We start from the raw sequence: 17,637 nt of genomic DNA, 5'->3' as shown, positions 1-17,637 counted from the left end.
GACCAGGCAGGACCACTTTGCTTTGCATGTTTACACCATAAAGTGTGTGTTAAGATGGACAACTTGACAACTCCCAAAACTGAAGCCAAGACAATTTATCGGCCCCTGGTGGCTGGCTGCAGTAAAGGTCTTAAATCCGATCTCTCCCATATCAGTATGCATTGGCTATACCATAAACTGTGTATCAAGATGGATGTTTATCCCTACTTCCTCCCACCATCCAGAGATGAAACCAAATATCCTGGATACAAACACTGCCATCTTGCGGCAATGATGTATTTTGGAGCTAGAGTCTGAGCAATAGTGATCAGGGGATGAAGCCATAGTATTGAGGTCCCATCGATACATGAACTTTATAAAATGCAAATTGTTCTCTCAGTCATGATGTTTAACCATGTGTTTATATCATCAAATAACTAATTAAAACACAACTTCTCAGAAACATGAACACTCGAACAAACATCTTTGTGATATGAAGTCCCTAAAATGACAAAAACGATTTAACATGTATTTGGATTTTTTATCTACTAACAGGCGAGGTGTTTATGACCTTACTGCAGCCGGCCGATAGGGGGTGATTAAGGGGATTCGGCTTCACGGGCTGTTACTCATCTTTATATCCATCTAAATCTTCAAAGAGATCTGCAGACATTTATTATTTCTCATTTTAATGTAGACTAAATTATTTTCTCCCTGTCAAGATACTGTAGATGGATAGGATTTGCTCTTTTATGTCAAAGTTACAGGCTAACAGTTCAGCATATGTTACCATGACGATAAGTGAGCCAGCTTTGCAGGACTGAACAGGACGAAGTCCCTCCTGGCCTCCACCCCATTTTAATTTTGTTCTATTTTGTCTTTACGTAAATGTCCATTTCCGTTTTCTATAAACGTGTTGAAACCCATGTGTGGTCTCCTTTGTGTGGTCTCCTTTGTGTAGCCATACACTGGATGTGGCACTGCTCTCCTGTGGCAACCTGTGGACCTAAATACGTTTGTAGATATAATACTGGATCCACACACTCAAGGGTCCTTGAGTGAAAAAGGAATGCATCAATCTAATGACGTTAGTGTTATAGCTTTGATGTGTGTGTGTGTGTGTGTGTGTGTGTGTGTGCGTGTGTGTGTGTGTGTGTGAGCGGTTAAGCGTGTGTTTGTGTGATGAGAGCAGAGAGTGTGTATAAACTTGCACAACTTTGGTGGTTGTCCTTTAATATTTCTCTCAGCCACAATTGTGTCAGTAAGACTCTGCAAAGCACTCAGTGTTTTATTGCGGAGAGAAATTTGAACTTAGTCACATCCATACTCATAGGCATTGTAGAATTTAGTGACATCTAGTGGTGAAGTTGCATGTTGCACTGTATTTCTGTGAACTTTCCCTTAAAGTTGAATGTAATAACTTTATATAAAGATGGATGACTTGTCTCCATATCATTAAACTGTACATTGGCTGCCATCTTGTGCTGGTGAAATCATATGAAGTCAGCGTAGTAATGATCGTGAAGTGGAGCTGCGGTATCCACACACACACACACACACACACACACACACACACACACACACACACACACACACACACACACATTCGACTAAACACAATGCAGTGTCACAGCTGTCAAGCTGTTTAAATAATCAAAATCAGATCAGAAACATGAACATGAAGATAATCGGTGTTATCATAACTACGTAAAATGACAGAAACCATCTTTGAGAAAAATGTATTTACTTTGTACTTGATTTTTTATTTTATTCGGTCCACATCCCATCTCCTAGCCAGGGAGGAGGCAGGGTATATGACATATAATGCAGCCAGCCACCCGGGGATGATCAAAATTAAATGATTTTGCTTCAGTTTATGGGAGCTATAGTCCATCAGACTGTTATTAATTAAAAAAAGGAAAATGACTTGTTTTGTAAAAAACGTGTGGAGAAAAAATCCATATTGTGACATGTCTGCCCAGGAGGGAGGATTTAAACAGCTGGAGACAGCTGGTAATCCACTTGAAGACACATTTAAAAGCATCATTTAGAGTATGGTAAAATGTTGCTGAATAGAAATCCACATATCTCTCTCTTCAAAATCAAGCATAGATTTTTAAATATCATTTTAAACTCTGCAGTGTTGTAACACAAGACACAAAAATGAAAAAAACTAAAACATAACAAATCTCTCCGGTTGAAAAAGCAGCAGTAGTCAGTGGCTGGAGCCATTATGTTTTGGGGTTGTCCATCTGTCCATCCTTTTGTTGTTGTTGTTGTTGTTGTTGTGTACATGATATCTCACCTTGAGGAACTATCCTTAACATTCAGTTGGACAAAGAGATCCACAGAATAGAGTTTGATGGTCGAAGGTGAAGGTCACTGGGACCTCCAAACAGGTTTTTGGCCTCCTCAACATTATATCTCAAGTTTGTCTTCAGGGATTTCCTTTAGATCTGACCAGTTGTCAATTGGATCCAACTATTAACTGCTTCATTTTCAGTGGTCCGAATTCATGGTGACCCCATATGAGTCTGGGTAGATGAAATGTATATAGAGTGAAACTGCACTGGTTGACAGAGGTGTACGATTCTAGTTCTTATAGAGGCTGGAACCAGAACACACCACCAGACACTGCATATCTAATCTGGCCTGAGAACACCTTGGGGGTCCCATTTATACACGAATGCTGTCACCTCTGAGCAACAGTACCCAGCTGGAAATAATTTCAAAGGTGTTGAATCTGACAACACCCACAGTTAATGTGCTGCTGCTGTGCATGACTCTCAACAGCTGTCGGGTCCCACTTTGGAGGCAATGACGTTGGCTTTGACTGATGTAAGGATCAGTGATAGATGTGCAGAACACATATGAAGAGTCTTAGTGGGATAGTTCACAGAAAAATGAAAATACACTCATTATCTACTCACCACTATACTGATGGAGGGGTTGGTGTTTGAGTCCACAAAACACTTTTGTCTCAGGGGTAAGTAGCGTTGCAGCCATATCCAAGGCAATTGAAGTAAAATGGTGGCAGATTCTTTAAACGGAAAAAACCCAACATGCCTCCATACTGCTCCTGTGGTGTCATCCAAGTGTCATTCAAACTCAACTCGAAATAGCATCATTTACATCATGTTGTTTGTGTCGTCTGATAGCCTTCATCTGGAGCCGCGTTCACACGCACACACTGCACAAAAGCTCTTGCCCAAGGGTACATCAGAAATTGAGGCTTAAAACATGATGTATATGTTGGCGTTTAAGTCAAATTTGAAGAAAGATGGAGATGAAAAAAACCACATCTGGGTTGGTTTCAGTAAAGTACTATTTGTTTTTGCTATCTGTATCTCGTCATTATTGTCTCTTTGCTCGTGCTTTGGGGTCATTTGTGACTCTTTGCCGTCTGTTTCACAAGATGATTTCTATGAATCAAATTAAAAACAATTACAAGTAGCATATTCAAGCAATCGTCGTTACAGAAATATGAGGAATAGTATTTCAATCGACACCAACAGTTGTGATAGGGGTTTTTTTTGTGTGCAAATTACCTCAAATCTATTGTTCTTTGGGATAATTAGGGCCTCAAGTTTTATACAACAATTTTAGGGTTTAGGGGCTTTTTATGTATTCATTAATTTTTTTATTTATATAGTATTTAATCAAATAAATATGTTATCTCTATGACCAGTTTGCAAGTATTGAAAAAAGGTTGAGGTACCTTTCCTTTAAGGTGAAATACAACGTACAGTTTCATCTCTACAAATATATAATTATCATTAATATTATACGGCTAGATTTGTTCTTGAAGGTCTATTTTTGAGAGGTGAAGAGAATTCCTCCACTAGATGGGGCTTCATATTTGGAAATGAAAGAAGCCCCTTTCTGTTTAGGTTTTGTTTCCTTCCTGCAGAAGAAGTTTGAACACCACTTTCATTTTAAATGAAGTGATAATTTAATCCCTGATACGAAGGTAAAGAACCAGGCCGCTGTGAAAAGTACATTTAATTGAGCACAAATTCTTATAAAAACTAATTTCAGTGTTTTGAATTAAGGTCCGTGACAAGTAAAGAATTATTATGGTGTAGTCTACAAAATATAATATGTTTGTAACTACCTCAGTTTTGACTGTTTGAAGCCCTGAAAAGTCTTTTAAAATATGATATGTTAACTGATCTGATGTTAGTATCAGTGGCAGCAGCAGTTGTTGCTTTCATAATGTAATGTTGGGTAACAAAAGTCGTAGCAGGACGATGACATTTCTGTTTCCCCAAAGATTTGTCCACAAACATACGTGTCGTCATGTTGCTATGCACGTCATCTGATATGCTTTAAGCGTGTTGGGTAAAAATGGAGTCTCTTCAGTGTCACAGCGCTCAGAATGGCAGCGCCGGCCCTTTTCTCACTCTGACTCGTTTGTTTCCTGTGCAGTCGCTCAGTCGCTCTGCACCATTAAAAACATGGCCATACGCAGAAAAGACAGCTTCCTCTGGGGAAAAGGTAGGCTTTAATTATTGTTATTATATCACTTTTAAATTTCTATAGTGCTGCTGCTCAAAAATAAATAATATGGTTGTTGTGGTGTGGAGTACTTTTGGTTCAAATCATATGTCTGGTTTAGTCTGTAGAATTCAAATTAAATGCTGCTAATTTAGATTTTGGGGGTTACAAACTGTACAGTAAATGTCCATATATATATATTTCAAAAGCTACAAGTAGCACCTATTAGATGATTTTGTTATTCAGTTTCTTTAGTTATTAAATTATTTGAAACTTAATACCTGAACAGCAAACAACTTTAATGTTATCATTATTATCTTTCACAATATAAGATGAGCTGTCATTTAATGGCTGCAAGCACATTCAAATTCAGCCTGGCTCATTAAAAAGAGGAAAAGAAAAAAATAGTTTCTCCTCTCTTCCCCTTTCTCAGACAATGACCCCTTCTCTAAGCAGCGAAGGATAAAGTTCTGATTCACTCTGTTCTGTAAGAGCGAGCGTAGGTGTGGGAGAGGTTGCTGTGTGCTGCAGCTGAACATCTGCTTTATCAAGTAGAATACGTGCCTCCATCCTGAACGCCGCCCATCCCAGCATTCATGAGTCTTGTTTCCCCGCAGCTCCACCACCGAGTCTGCCCCCGGCTGAGAGAGGGCCGAGTGAAACCGTTAAGATTGAGCTGCTGGATGACATTCAGGTGGTGAATATGTCTCTCCAAGGTCTTACATTACAATCCCTCTTTATTCTCCTCATTCTACCCACAGCCGGCAGCCTCAGCAAAGTTTTTCACAGCATACAAAAGAATTCTATTTGCACACCTTTAATAGAAAAATGAAGGTTAATACATAACAGTGGTGGGAGGGGTTATAATGGTCATATAGTCTACAATTGAAAATAAAATGTGTGTGTTATGTAATATCAAACCTTGGTGCCCAGACTAACATCCCTGCTCTCATGTAACATCACATTCCCAGAAGCTGAGGCTGGAGACGGATCACTTCAAACCTGAAATCCACAGCTCTGAGCAGAAGTGAGTGTGAGCACATTTTTACAGCAGCTCCTCCATGAGTCAGTCGACCTTCCTTAAGTTACACGTCGATGCAGCTTAGTCTCCCACGCAACACGTAATGCTCGGCTTGATATGGTCAGCTGTGCAATATGCTGTGGAGCAGGGTTTATTTGCCTGAGTCAGACATCCCAAAATGTTCCACATGGTGCCTCAGCAGTTTAAAGTGTTGTGTCCGATCAACGTTAAACCATACATGTTTATGTTGTTGACTAATAAGATTAATAGTTTAACCATCACTTCTAACTGTCTTAGCTGTCATCCATTACTTTTATTTTCCTGCTTCAACTGTATACATAAGGCTACTTTTAGCTCACTGTTCCACTGAGTCCCAAATCACCCTCTCATTCACCATCCCCTACTTTAATATTTAGGATTATACAGTGAGCTCATCCGCAAAAGAAAAATCACTTTTGGACACTACTTGGTTATTATGTCTGCGTTGGGCGGGAGAAATTCCCATAATGCATTTTAAATGTTTACTTTACACTTGAGTATCAGTACTTCCAGGTCAAACGCATGTTAGATGACCATTTTTAATGAATAGACATAAACTGGTTTGGCGCAGTTTTGCGCTGCTCTGCTCTTATTAGAAATGTTACCACCATAACTCACATGCATACATAAAGTTAAACAAAACTCCATCAGAAATCTACACGCTGCATCTATAAACCTGTCTGTCGTTCCTCATAATAATTCAGGTCTTTTTGATAAGAATAGAAAGGAGTTGAATCATCAGAAAGAGAAGGCTGAGACGTTCTTCCCTTTCTTTTCTCAGCTCTCTGCCATTTTAGTCCACTATACAGGGTGTACACATTTCACTTAACATTCTACCATCACTTCAAAATGGAAAAGAATTAGTGAATGATTTCGGACATAGCTATTCAGCTATTTATTTTCAAGATTTTGTTAAATTGTTGTTGTTAAATTGTTGTTTCTGTATTGTTGCATGTCTTCTCTCTATCCCAACCTTCGGACTCAACAAATCAATAATAAATTGTCACAAAACAAACGCCTGCTCAAATATGTGGCAAACAAAAGGACATTTTTGACAACAAAGTTTTTATACACAAATATTAGTTTGTTTCAACATATTTGATCTCTTTCTATTGCAGTAAAAATGTTGTGAGGAACAGAAGATTCTTACGAGGAAAAAAGAAATTCAACATGGACCCCAAAACTGTGAGTGTATATATTTTATATAGTTATATAGTTTTGTATACAGTTTCTTGCTCTGCATGTTTTAAATGTAGTCTTAAAGGTCCAGTGTGTAAGATTTAGGTGAAAGGGAACTATTGGCAGAAATTTAATGTAGAATAATCCTCATGATGTTTTCACTAGTTCATTTCATCTAACTTGTATGAATTGCAGTTTTGTTTACCCCAGAAAAGTCCCTTTATATTTAAATACTTTATATTTACATCAAGGGGACCCTCTCTACGGAGGCCGCCATGTTTTTTACATTAGTCCAGACTGGAAAAACTAAACACCTTTTGAGTTTTTATGACAACTGAAGCTACCACAGGTTCTTTTTAATGTTTGGAAGGAGAGGGTGAGGTGAGGGGTGTTCAGCTGCAGCATGCAATTTCAACACTAGAATGACTAAATTCTACACACTGAACCTTTAAATCTTTAAAGTGGTTATAAGGTTTTCATCCCAATCATTTTTGCTCAATGAAGCTCAATTTTCTATATGTTGAAGAATGTGTTTGTATACTCACTTCAGACAAAACCTTTCAATATAGATCACCGACACACATAGACACACAGTACACAGAACAGAGCTATCTCTTTAAGTGTCCTTGACCACACGTCTTTTGATTCGGCGCTTGAAAACCCTGTTACTGTCGTCCACCTGAGACACAGTAAAGGGACAGTGGATGAAATGTGTTGTTTCACTGACTTCAGCTCCTTTTCATCCGACGGTTGACACATTGACAGCGGAGATAAGTTATACAGCGGATGTGGATTTGAGCGGTGTGTGTTTCTGTGTGTGTGACGTGCAGAAGTGTTCGGTGTACAGGCGCACAGAGCGTAAAAAACCACTTCCTTTCCCTGAAGTGAGGCAGAAGCACCACTTCACCCCGGGAGCTTTCATCTTTTCAATCTTTCCTGTCTGCGTGTCTCCATGGTAAAAAGAACTTGAGTCCTGCGGCCTGTGACCTTTGGTCCGAGGATGCGTGCGAGTAGTTGAACCCTCTGGACTCAGATCTTTTGAGGGTTAAGTTTGTCTTCAACTGGAATTGAGGAAAGTAACCTTAGCAGGAGTATACCCATCCAGAATAATGGGTCGTATTTTTAAGTTTTGACTCCGAACACCCAGTAAGATTAAGAGATACCAGCATGCAATATTCAATCAACCTTTCTCCTCTTCTGCTCCAGTGATTAATGAGAGCAGTGACTCAAAAGGGAAGAAGAAAATACGACTGGTTAAGACTGTGCAACACTGATGAGAATTTAAATTAATTTAACAGGGGAGATCGCTGTGGCTCTTAGTTCCTGTCCTCCAACATGAAACACAAATAAAACCTCAGATCAAAGAACTGATAACTGAAGTTTTTGACTGGTCACATCCTTTTTTAATGTCTAAACATGAAACTCTCTATCCAGCATCATGTTACACATAAGTTTCTGTGTGAAAACACATCACATCCTTTTTTAATGTCTAAACATGAAACTCTCTATCCAGCATCATGTTACACATAAGTTTCTGTGTGAAAACACATCACATCCTTTTTTTAATGTCTAAACATAAAACTCTCTATCCAGCATCATGTTACACATACGTTTCTGTGTGAAAACGTGGACTTGACTGATTTTCAAGCTCCTGTTTTCCAAACGCTTTTCATATAAATCCACTTCCCATCCTTCATTCCTGCAGGGTTTCAATTACCTGGTTGAAAATGACCTGCTGGAGTGGCGAGCAGTGTCTGTGGCTGAGTTTCTGTACAAAGAGGAGGGACTGAGCAAGACGGCTATTGGAAACGTTCTGGGGGAGAGGTACGGTAATCACACGTTACTTTCACTCAAATACAGAAAGATGCTTTACTTGGTTGTTTTCATTTCATACTAGTGCATTCTTCAGCTCCAGTACATTTTAAAAAGATATTTTACTTCACAGTATTCTACATTTATGTATTAACTATTGATGATGCCTCGACATACAAAACACACCAGCAGCTCATTAAATATGATGAATTGCTGAAGATTAAACCGCCCAGAGGATAGAAAGGCATTTGCCCTCCAAGGCTTAAGCCCCCACTGGATCTGCTGCAAAAAGTAATGGGTTCCTCACTGCATGACCCTCCCCTCCACAAAATGTCATTGAATATGATTCAGTAGCTTTTGAGTGATCCTGCTGACAGACGGTGATGAAAACACAACCTCATAGTTGGAGATAAACAAAAAAGCTAAACAGATTATTCTAACTTAAGCAACTACAACATTAAAATGCTGCTTATACATTCAATAATCAGAAACAATAACCATATAATGAAATACATCAATCATGGAGGCCTTTATTTCCATATGATAAGTACTTTGACTTCTAAGCTGATTATACTTTTACTTACTTTCACTAAAATACTAAACTGTTGAATTGGAAATAGAAAGTTGCAAATCTCAAATACCTTACATTATATTATGCTATATGTACTTACAGGACAAGCCATTTCGATAATGGATCTATTCTCTTCTATCATAATCGTTCATCTTTCATTATCTTTCTTAACTTGTTATATATCTTTTGAGGGCATATCAACAACTAGTCAAACTCTGGAGTTCACATGTCTGTATGGTTGGTGTATAACTGCAGCACATACCAACTCATATGAAGCATGTGTAAATGAATTGTTAACCATTAATGAATCATTGATTACGTCTTATAAATCCTCATTACTGCCTGTGGTGGGGGCTGTGGCGGATGAAGAGGCTGTTATTGACGTGAAAGAGCGTTTGTTGAAGCTGTTGGTCAAAAGTTGATCTAGATTTTAGTCCATTTCTGAAATGTCTTCCTTTACAGAACAATAATGTGAAGACACTTTTTCAGTTCATTCTCACTAGGAAGTCAATCCGTGGAGAAGGCAGGTTCTGTTTTTTGAAAAAAAGGAACTGTTAACAACAGTTCTAAGAACAACCTTGAATTTTGTGGTTTCAGCTATTATTTTCTCCATTTGTCTGCATTTGTCTTGGTTGTCACACAGGGAGGAGATGCATCTGGAGATCCTGAAAGCCTACGTGGAGTTGCATGAATTCTCAGACCTGAATCTGGTGCAGGCGCTTAGGTCTGTTCCACAAACCATGTGTGAAAATGTTGCAGCAATTTTACCTTCAGTTTGATTTCTATTCTTTTTCTTATCAGCATGTGCTTGTCATTGAGTGTGTGTGTATTTTTTTATTCTAAAGGCAGTTTCTGTGGAGCTTTCGTCTCCCGGGAGAAGCTCAGAAGATTGACAGGATGATGGAGGCATTTGCAACTCGATACTGTGACTGTAACCCAGGGGTGTTTCAGTCCACAGGTACCAGCTCATTAGGCTTTGTCTCACCTGCAGGAAACACGTCGTCTGCAATTTAAAGGAATCAATGTTGAATCTTTTCACAGGAGCATGTTTTCTTTCACAGTCTGTTCAATACAATTGTTTTTACATAGAAACCTATTACTTTTAATGGTTGCAGAATATTCAGCTGAAGAAAACGCGCTGTGCTTTTCTGTTGAAACAGACACCTGCTACATCCTGTCCTTCGCCATCATCATGCTCAACACGAGTCTCCATAACCCCAACGTGAAAGACAAACCCAGTCTGCAGCGATTTGTTTCTATGAACAAAGGCATCAACAACGGGGAGGATCTGCCCACTGAGCTGCTCGCGGTCAGTGGCTCAATGTTTTTTTTATCCCTGTTTTATTTCTGTCACGTGTCGTATATTGGGGTTGCGATGATGTGAAGATGATGAAGGAATCTCCGATGACACCGTCTTGATTGTATATAAAGGTTTATTACAAAAAGTTCAGTATCAATACAAGCAAAGCAATCTGTCTGGAGAGAGATTCGGGGCCAATGTAAATCTCCTCTCGAGGCAACTTCAACTCCTCGTTTATATAGGAGGGTTGTTTGCGTGAACCTAAAGAAAATGCATCTGGCTTTCCTCCAGATTGTCCGGTGGCAGGAAGGGAATAACACCAGCTCAAATTTAGGGTGACAGTTAGAGCCGTGATCTAATGCCCTAATGTATACATTCAGTTTTTCTCAGACAACCTAAACTTCCTCCGATTTTCTCAGGAGCTGGGGGCCTCAAACCCAAGGATACACTTCCTTCAAAGGGAAGACAACACATAGCATTTCAGACACCACACACGTCAAACATCTGGTTTGCCACACGTGATCACAAGATGCCACCATTTTACAAAACAGGCATTTTATGATACATAAAAATGGGTTTTCTGTCCGTCTCATTCCGTGAATGCGATAAGATTAACTGATCAGATTTCAGTGGTCAAAGTTAATCTTTTAGTCTTAGTCAATATTTCCTGCCAAATATAAAAGGATTTTCTTCAGGCGCTCTTTATAGATAGATAGATAGACATACTTTATTCATCCCCGAGGGGAAATTCTTGTGTTCCAGCAGTACAGACATGTGCAATAAGTACTATTTTTTTTACATAGAAGAGCATACATGTAGGACGGTGACTGAGTTGTTCAGAGAGAGCTAAATTGAGGCAAATTTAAAGTTAAAACAGGGTAGACTAGTTGAATGTTTCAATAATCAATAAGCATAAGAACATAAAAACATAATAGAGTGCAAGAGTAGTAGGTGATACAGTGATTTGCAAAAGAGGTACTACATACAGTCTGCGAGAATAACATCTACTGATACTGAATACCAGTCATTATAAATAGCAGCGAATAATTTAAATTTACAATGCAGCCTCTTGATAACACATTCAAGAGGCAAATAAGGGTTTTATGAGGTCATAGTCAACTTGGCCTTTGACTTCCAACCAACAAAATCTGATTAGTTCATTTTGAGTCCGAGTGAATTGTTGCACCAGATGTAATACGTTTCCTTATTGGTTTTCCTGTTACATTCAAAGAACATGACGTCTGATCACAAGGTAAAAAAAGTGTCTTGCGAGCTAGCTCACAGCGACCTTGACCTTTGAGCACCAAAATATAACAAGTTCATCTTTGAGTCTAACTGACTGTTTGTACCACATTTGAAAAAAATTCCTCTAAGCGTTCTTGAGATAACACGTTCAGAAGAGTAAGATGGATGGACGAACCAACCAAAAACAAAATGCCTCTGTCACTGGCTGTCTCCAGTGCAGAGACATAAAATGAAAAACATTACAGCTTCATTTAAGTAATTTAAATCTATCTTTAAAATGTCACGTACATACATTTGATGCTGAAGTTGTTTTCTTCTGCTTAAAAACTGTTTCACAGAAACTGTACACAAGCATCCGCAGCGAGCCGTTCAAAATCCCAGAGGATGATGGGAACGACCTGACGCTGACGTTTTTCAATCCAGAGAGAGAGGGCTGGCTTGTTAAAATGGGTGAGAATGATGTTTCTACTGCACATACATACCTGAGGGGGGGGTAGGTTTCATGTGAGATAATGTAAATTCTTGTCTGTCTTTGTTGAAGGTGGGCGTGTTAAAACGTGGAGGAGGAGGTGGTTTATTTTGACAGACAGCTGCCTCTACTACTTTAAATACACCACAGTGAGTATATGCAAATGAAAAACACAATTTTCACAAATTTCACAAAAACAACAATTAACGCTCAGACAAACATACCAGGCCAGTAGGTGGCGATAATGTCTACATTAAGATAGATAGATACATAGATTACTTTATTCATCCCCAAAAAGAAATGGCCTGTCAATTAGCAGAGAGGAATGCTGTGGTTCAATATGTGGGACGTTCCTGTACTGTAAGCTGGAGGCCATTACAACTGTTACTTCCCTTTTCTGACAGCAAAGTCCATTCAAATGGGCCACACCTAAATGGAACCATACAGTTTAATTTAGTAGTGTCTCTAGTATGATTGCATTTTTGTGATAAAATCATGTAAGTAGATGGAGTAAGTCCACACAGAAGCTTATGTTACAGACATAACTGAATCGGAAACACAGCGGCTGTTCAGTCAGTGTTTTTAGTGACTGAGACAAGGACTTAGACCTCCCTCTCTAGGCTGTGCACCTGACATGACATCACCAACTACTTCCCCTTGCTATTTTCATCTTAAATCTCTGTAAACAGATGAAAATATAATGAGAAAACAATTAATACAACACATAACCTGAAACACACTTCTTTTAGCTCTGCTGTTGCACATAACGCTATTTTTCTTCTGTTGCTCTACAACGTATTTAGTATCTTCTACACAATCTTCTCCTCCAGGATAAAGATCCGATTGGGATTATTCCTCTGGAGAACCTGAGCATCAGGAAGTCACAGGACACAAGTAGACCGGTACAGTACCTTTTACCTTTGTTATCACAGCGCATTAACAAGTGTTAAGCTTCATCTCACACATTTTGTGTTGCCACAGAACTTAATGAATCACAGCAGCTGCTACATTTCTAACACATGTGCTCCAAAGAGTGAGGAAATCAGAGGAGTGATTACACAGAGATGCATACATACACATACTCAGAGATGGTGGTGCTCACACGGCGTCTGTGTTTGAACAGTTTTGTCTGGAGTTATACAATCCCAAAGGACAAAAGATCAAGGCCTGCAAGACGGAGAACAAAGGCAGAGTGGTGCAGGGTAAACACCAGTCCTATAAGCTGAGCGCCACTAGTGCAGAGGAACGGGACAACTGGTTGGACGCCATCAGGTGAGAGCTGCTCATGCTGTGGACGAATCATGGGAGACCTGTGCCTCAGGGGGGACACGTAGAACCACAGATTGAATATAAAGATGGACGACGTGACAGATCTCTGAAAGTGAAGCCAAACCATTTCAATCGACCCCCAGGTGGCCAGCTGCAGTATAGGTCTTAAACACTATCTCTCTCCTCCGTGTTAGCAGATTGGACATGGACCATGCTAAATAGTCAAAGTACATGTTAAAGAAGATGGTTTCTGTCATTTTAGGAAGTTTTTATCACAATGATATGTTCAAGACTTCATGTTTCTGATAGGTTTGGTTTTAATTATCTATTTGACGTGTATCAACTTGACACGACTGCAGCTCTATCTCTAATCTTGTGCAGACTGAGGTTTCAAATAACTTTATCAGTGCAAGTCCTGTGATTCATATCTTCTGGATGGTGGAAGAAGGTGGCGACATGTCATCAGTGACATCAATCTTTATCTACAGTCGAGGTCATGAGCAGGACAGTTCAATCTTAACTAGCAGATGAAGAGACATATGACTGTTTCTTTCTGATGGAGTCTCAGTTGGTTTTGCCTCACAACAGCTCCCAGCTAAGAAATACTACAACAGCAAATTCAATCAGGAAAGACTTCAATTCACAACTAAATTATTGTTATCATTGCTGTGCACAACAAGAGAAGAAAGTGATGTGATACAGATACTTTTATTTGGTGCTTGGACCCCTTGTGATGTCATCATGATTGAAAAGCGGTGAGGCTGCGTGTTGTATTGGAAACCCCACTGAGGTCTAAACACCAGTGGTGATGGGATGGAGAGATGCTTGACGGGCAGTTTCCTGTATTTTCGAACATTTTATAGACTCTGCCATTGATTGAATTATGCCAAACAAAAGGAACAGAGATGAATGTAGGGAAACAGACACTTGGGACTGAAAGGGAAACAGACACTTGGTTTATAAAACTGAAAAAAAAATACTGCTGCTTTTCTATTTTAAGTTTTAAACTTAACCTTATTCTTTTTCAGGGCGAGTGTCACCAAGGACCCTTTTTATGACCTGGTGTCTCTACGTAAGAGGAAGCTCATCAGCAACACGTCCTCTTAGGCCCGAAAACTGACCTCAGTGGAAACGAGGAGTTCATGGACACGTTTTTATAAATGAAACATTCTGGGCTTTAAGGACACAGATTGTTCAGAAAAAACTAAAACTGAATTACACAGCTTTTCACACAATTGTAAAAAGCGGGAAGTGACACCAGTGAACTATTTGTAGTTCACAGTGTGAAGCCTCCACTTACTTCTGCAAACTGCTTCCACTACTGCTTCAACCTCAGGGGTTGACGCAGAGCCCAACTAGGGGGCCACCAGGGTCAGAAAGTGACTGTAGAGGTCGGTGTGTTAGTATCACGGATTGATTACTGAACCGTGTGCAGGACCAGAGGCCCAGAGGCCCTCCAACCAAGCCTCTGCATGAAGTGACTGTTAATATTTCTTACTGGAGAGTTGAATGACCACAAGGAGCCGGACAACCAGTAAACAAGAGCACAAAACATCTCCAAGGTGATGCAAACAAACAAACAGACACAAAGCTACAACCAACCATAAATAAACTATACACGAGACAAAAAGACAAAAAGACACAAACTAGATGTGAAATGACCAAAAAGGGGACACAAAATGATGCAACATGATCACTAGACACTAAACAGCCACAAAAACACATAAAATAGATACAAGATACACAAAGGGATGTAAAATGACCAAAAGGTAAATATATTATTGAAACAAAATTACCAAAAGACAAAAACTTACTTCGAAATGAAAAATAATATCTATGAAGAGACACAAAATTATGCTAAGTTCAAAACATTATTTAAAAAATGCTCTTGCGTCATGAGGGTAGGGAGCCTTTCTGCATGTCTGTGTCCTGTGTCTGTGTATTTACTGATATTTATTTTTTAAATAATATAATTAAGTTTTTTTATTTCATTTATGACACAACTTTCATGTACAATTCATGTTAACCTGCAGAAGTCACGTCAAGTTTCAAGTTTAGGAGATGACACTGAGGCACTTTGTTATACCTGTTGTGGATGATTTAAAAAAACGCAGGGGAAGGTTAAGACATTCAACTTTTCTGACTTCACTTTGTGAAGAAATGTAAATTCACTTTTTTTCCTTGTTCTTGTAAATGTCACTGCACATAAATCAAAACAGAAACAATTATCTTGTCACTTTCTTAATTGAACAAATGAATAGCTAAACATTTTATGTAGATACATTCTTTTAACATAATTTCAATGTATTGTACAGTTCAATGAATTTAAATTAACAGGCAGTCAATTATCTTTTGTAAATAATAAAGTGGTTTACATCTTAGAGTGTTTGAGTGTTTGTTTCTCCAACAGATGGCGCTATCACCACATGTCACTTCCTCTTTCATCAGGGAGCTCATGTTCAAATATTTATTTTGAACATAAAACACTGAAGGTTTCAGATTATTAAATCAGATTTTTACGTGACATAGTGTTACGTGACGTAGTGTTACGTGACGTAGTGTGTTATCTCATTATTTTCAGTTTTAGGATTATCAGATGAAAGTGGCATTGTGACGCTTAAAGATATTTCCTGTGCACTTCCTGACTGAGTGTGTGTGCGATGATTTGATACAGAGCTGTGGTTTCCTGGAAGCAGCGACACACTTGCAAAAAAGAAAAAGGAGACAGTGTTTTGGCACAGTGTTCTTTAAACATGAGAAGGTGTGAGAGAAGTGACCCACCTTGGTGAAGTACATTTCTCCTGTAGAGGTCATTTAACACAGTCCTTATTATTTATTTATGATTAAAATTCAAAAAATTTTCTTCTGACATCCAGAAAATTCATTACACTTTAATACACAACTTGTACAGAAGCTTTGCAAGAAGATTTACTCAATGAAAACAACTGCTGACCCTACTTGTTCTTTTTTTTATCTCCACCGAGGAGCTTATGTCTCCACCCCTCCATTTGTTTGCTGGTTTGTTCATTTCAGTTTTGTAGAGTGGATCAATGATTTTTTATTTTGTCACTTTTTAAACAATGTTGATGAATAATTCATGGAGTTATCGTCATTGGAGTTATCGACTGCTCAAGTCCTTGGAGCAAAGGAATTATTCATTCAAATATTTACTCTCAAATCTCAAGGACATTTTGCAGTGATGCTCCGCATGGATCAGTGGCCTGTATTCTGGTATTAGTAATATTATTATTACATTTTGTAGGTATAAAACGTAGGTTTAAGTTTGATGGAGGCAACTGATGCAGTGTCTTTTTACTTCAAATAAGATTTTTTTTTCAAAAGGTCACATATCCATATATCTTTATCTATATATGTATATATATGTATATATGTATATATATATGTATGTATATGTATGTCTATGTACATATATATATATATATACATTTTGTTTGCAGTGAGTTTAGAAAGCATTGAGACCTTTATATTCTTTATATTCTAACATTTAAGTTTGTTGTAAGTTTAATTAAAAATCTCTCATTTATGAAAGTGATACTGCAGAGTGTGATGAGGTGTTTTCTCTTTCCTTAACCATGACACATGTTAAGTTCCCCTGTGGCTCACTGAACTGTTTGGACACGACACCAATAAGACACGCATGCACGCACGTGAATGTAGCTGTCCAAGGAACTATCTGCAGATCTCTGTGATAAAGTGTGTTGAACAATGGATCAGAGTACGACTATAACACTGTTTCTGAACCTTGAGTTCTCAGGGGAAACAGTGGCCTTTACAAGATTTTTGGATCCATCCCAACAATGTTCAAAGTGGATTAACTCTGCAGGAATTAAGAAGAAGAGATCATTTATTGATTCTTTTTACACTCATTTTTATAGATGCCGTTTTTTAACCCTGAAACACAATACCCCCCACACACAAAGGGCTCATAGACATGAAAATATGGAAAGAGATGACAGAGTGGTGGGCAGCCCCGGCGAGGCGCCCTGCGAGCAATTGGGGGGTTCGGTGCCTTGTTCAAGGGCACCTCAGCAGTGCCCAGGAGGTGGACTGGCATCTCTCCAGTCCACCTTCCATTCTTTTTGGTCCATGCTGGACTTAAACCGGCCACCCTCAGGTTCCCAAGCCAAATCTCTATGGACTGAGCTACTGCTGCCCCAGAGGAGAAGAGCTGAGGGAGGAGCCTGAGAGTCAGCATTCATTCAGAGAACGGAGGTAAGATCCACACACCTGAAGCA

The 17,637-nt window shown here is 38.9% G+C and overlaps 1 protein-coding gene across 3 annotated transcripts; it reads left to right on the top strand.

Moving 5' to 3' along the window:
- The first annotated feature begins 3,920 nt into the window (after window positions 1–3,920).
- LOC109634127 (cytohesin-2-like) lies at window positions 3,921–15,762 on the top strand. Of its 3 annotated transcripts, none has more exons than XM_069524802.1 (13): window positions 3,921–4,476; window positions 5,094–5,170; window positions 5,448–5,503; window positions 6,655–6,721; window positions 8,421–8,539; window positions 9,742–9,822; window positions 9,944–10,056; window positions 10,259–10,407; window positions 11,982–12,093; window positions 12,185–12,261; window positions 12,943–13,014; window positions 13,236–13,384; window positions 14,410–15,762. In XM_069524802.1, exons 1-13 carry the CDS (start codon window positions 4,437–4,439, stop codon window positions 14,486–14,488), a joined length of 1,191 nt encoding a protein of 396 aa, XP_069380903.1. In that variant the 5' UTR covers window positions 3,921–4,436; the 3' UTR covers window positions 14,489–15,762. The 3 variants fall into 3 exon arrangements, with proteins under 3 accessions (XP_069380903.1, XP_069380905.1, XP_069380904.1); XM_069524803.1 differs by having other exon boundaries at window positions 4,329–4,476; window positions 5,451–5,503; XM_069524804.1 differs by lacking the exon at window positions 13,236–13,384.
- Window positions 15,763–17,637: the final 1,875 nt, after the last annotated feature.

The sequence above is a fragment of the Paralichthys olivaceus genome, chromosome 5 (genome assembly GCF_024713975.1).
Source record: "Paralichthys olivaceus isolate ysfri-2021 chromosome 5, ASM2471397v2, whole genome shotgun sequence".
Lineage (NCBI taxonomy): Eukaryota > Metazoa > Chordata > Actinopteri > Pleuronectiformes > Paralichthyidae > Paralichthys > Paralichthys olivaceus.
Note: the sequence above shows the minus strand (reverse complement) of the source record. Positions and strands in the feature narration are given on the sequence as shown.

Excerpts from the sequence above, each read along its gene's own strand:
- LOC109634127 (XM_069524802.1), top strand. The coding sequence starts at position 4,437 with ATGGCCATACGCAGAAAAGACAGCTTCCTCTGGGGAAAAG. Across the intron at positions 8,540-9,741 it reads GGAAACGTTCTGGGGGAGAG|GGAGGAGATGCATCTGGAGA; the intron begins GTACGGTAATCA and ends GTTGTCACACAG. Across the intron at positions 13,385-14,409 it reads AACTGGTTGGACGCCATCAG|GGCGAGTGTCACCAAGGACC; the intron begins GTGAGAGCTGCT and ends ATTCTTTTTCAG.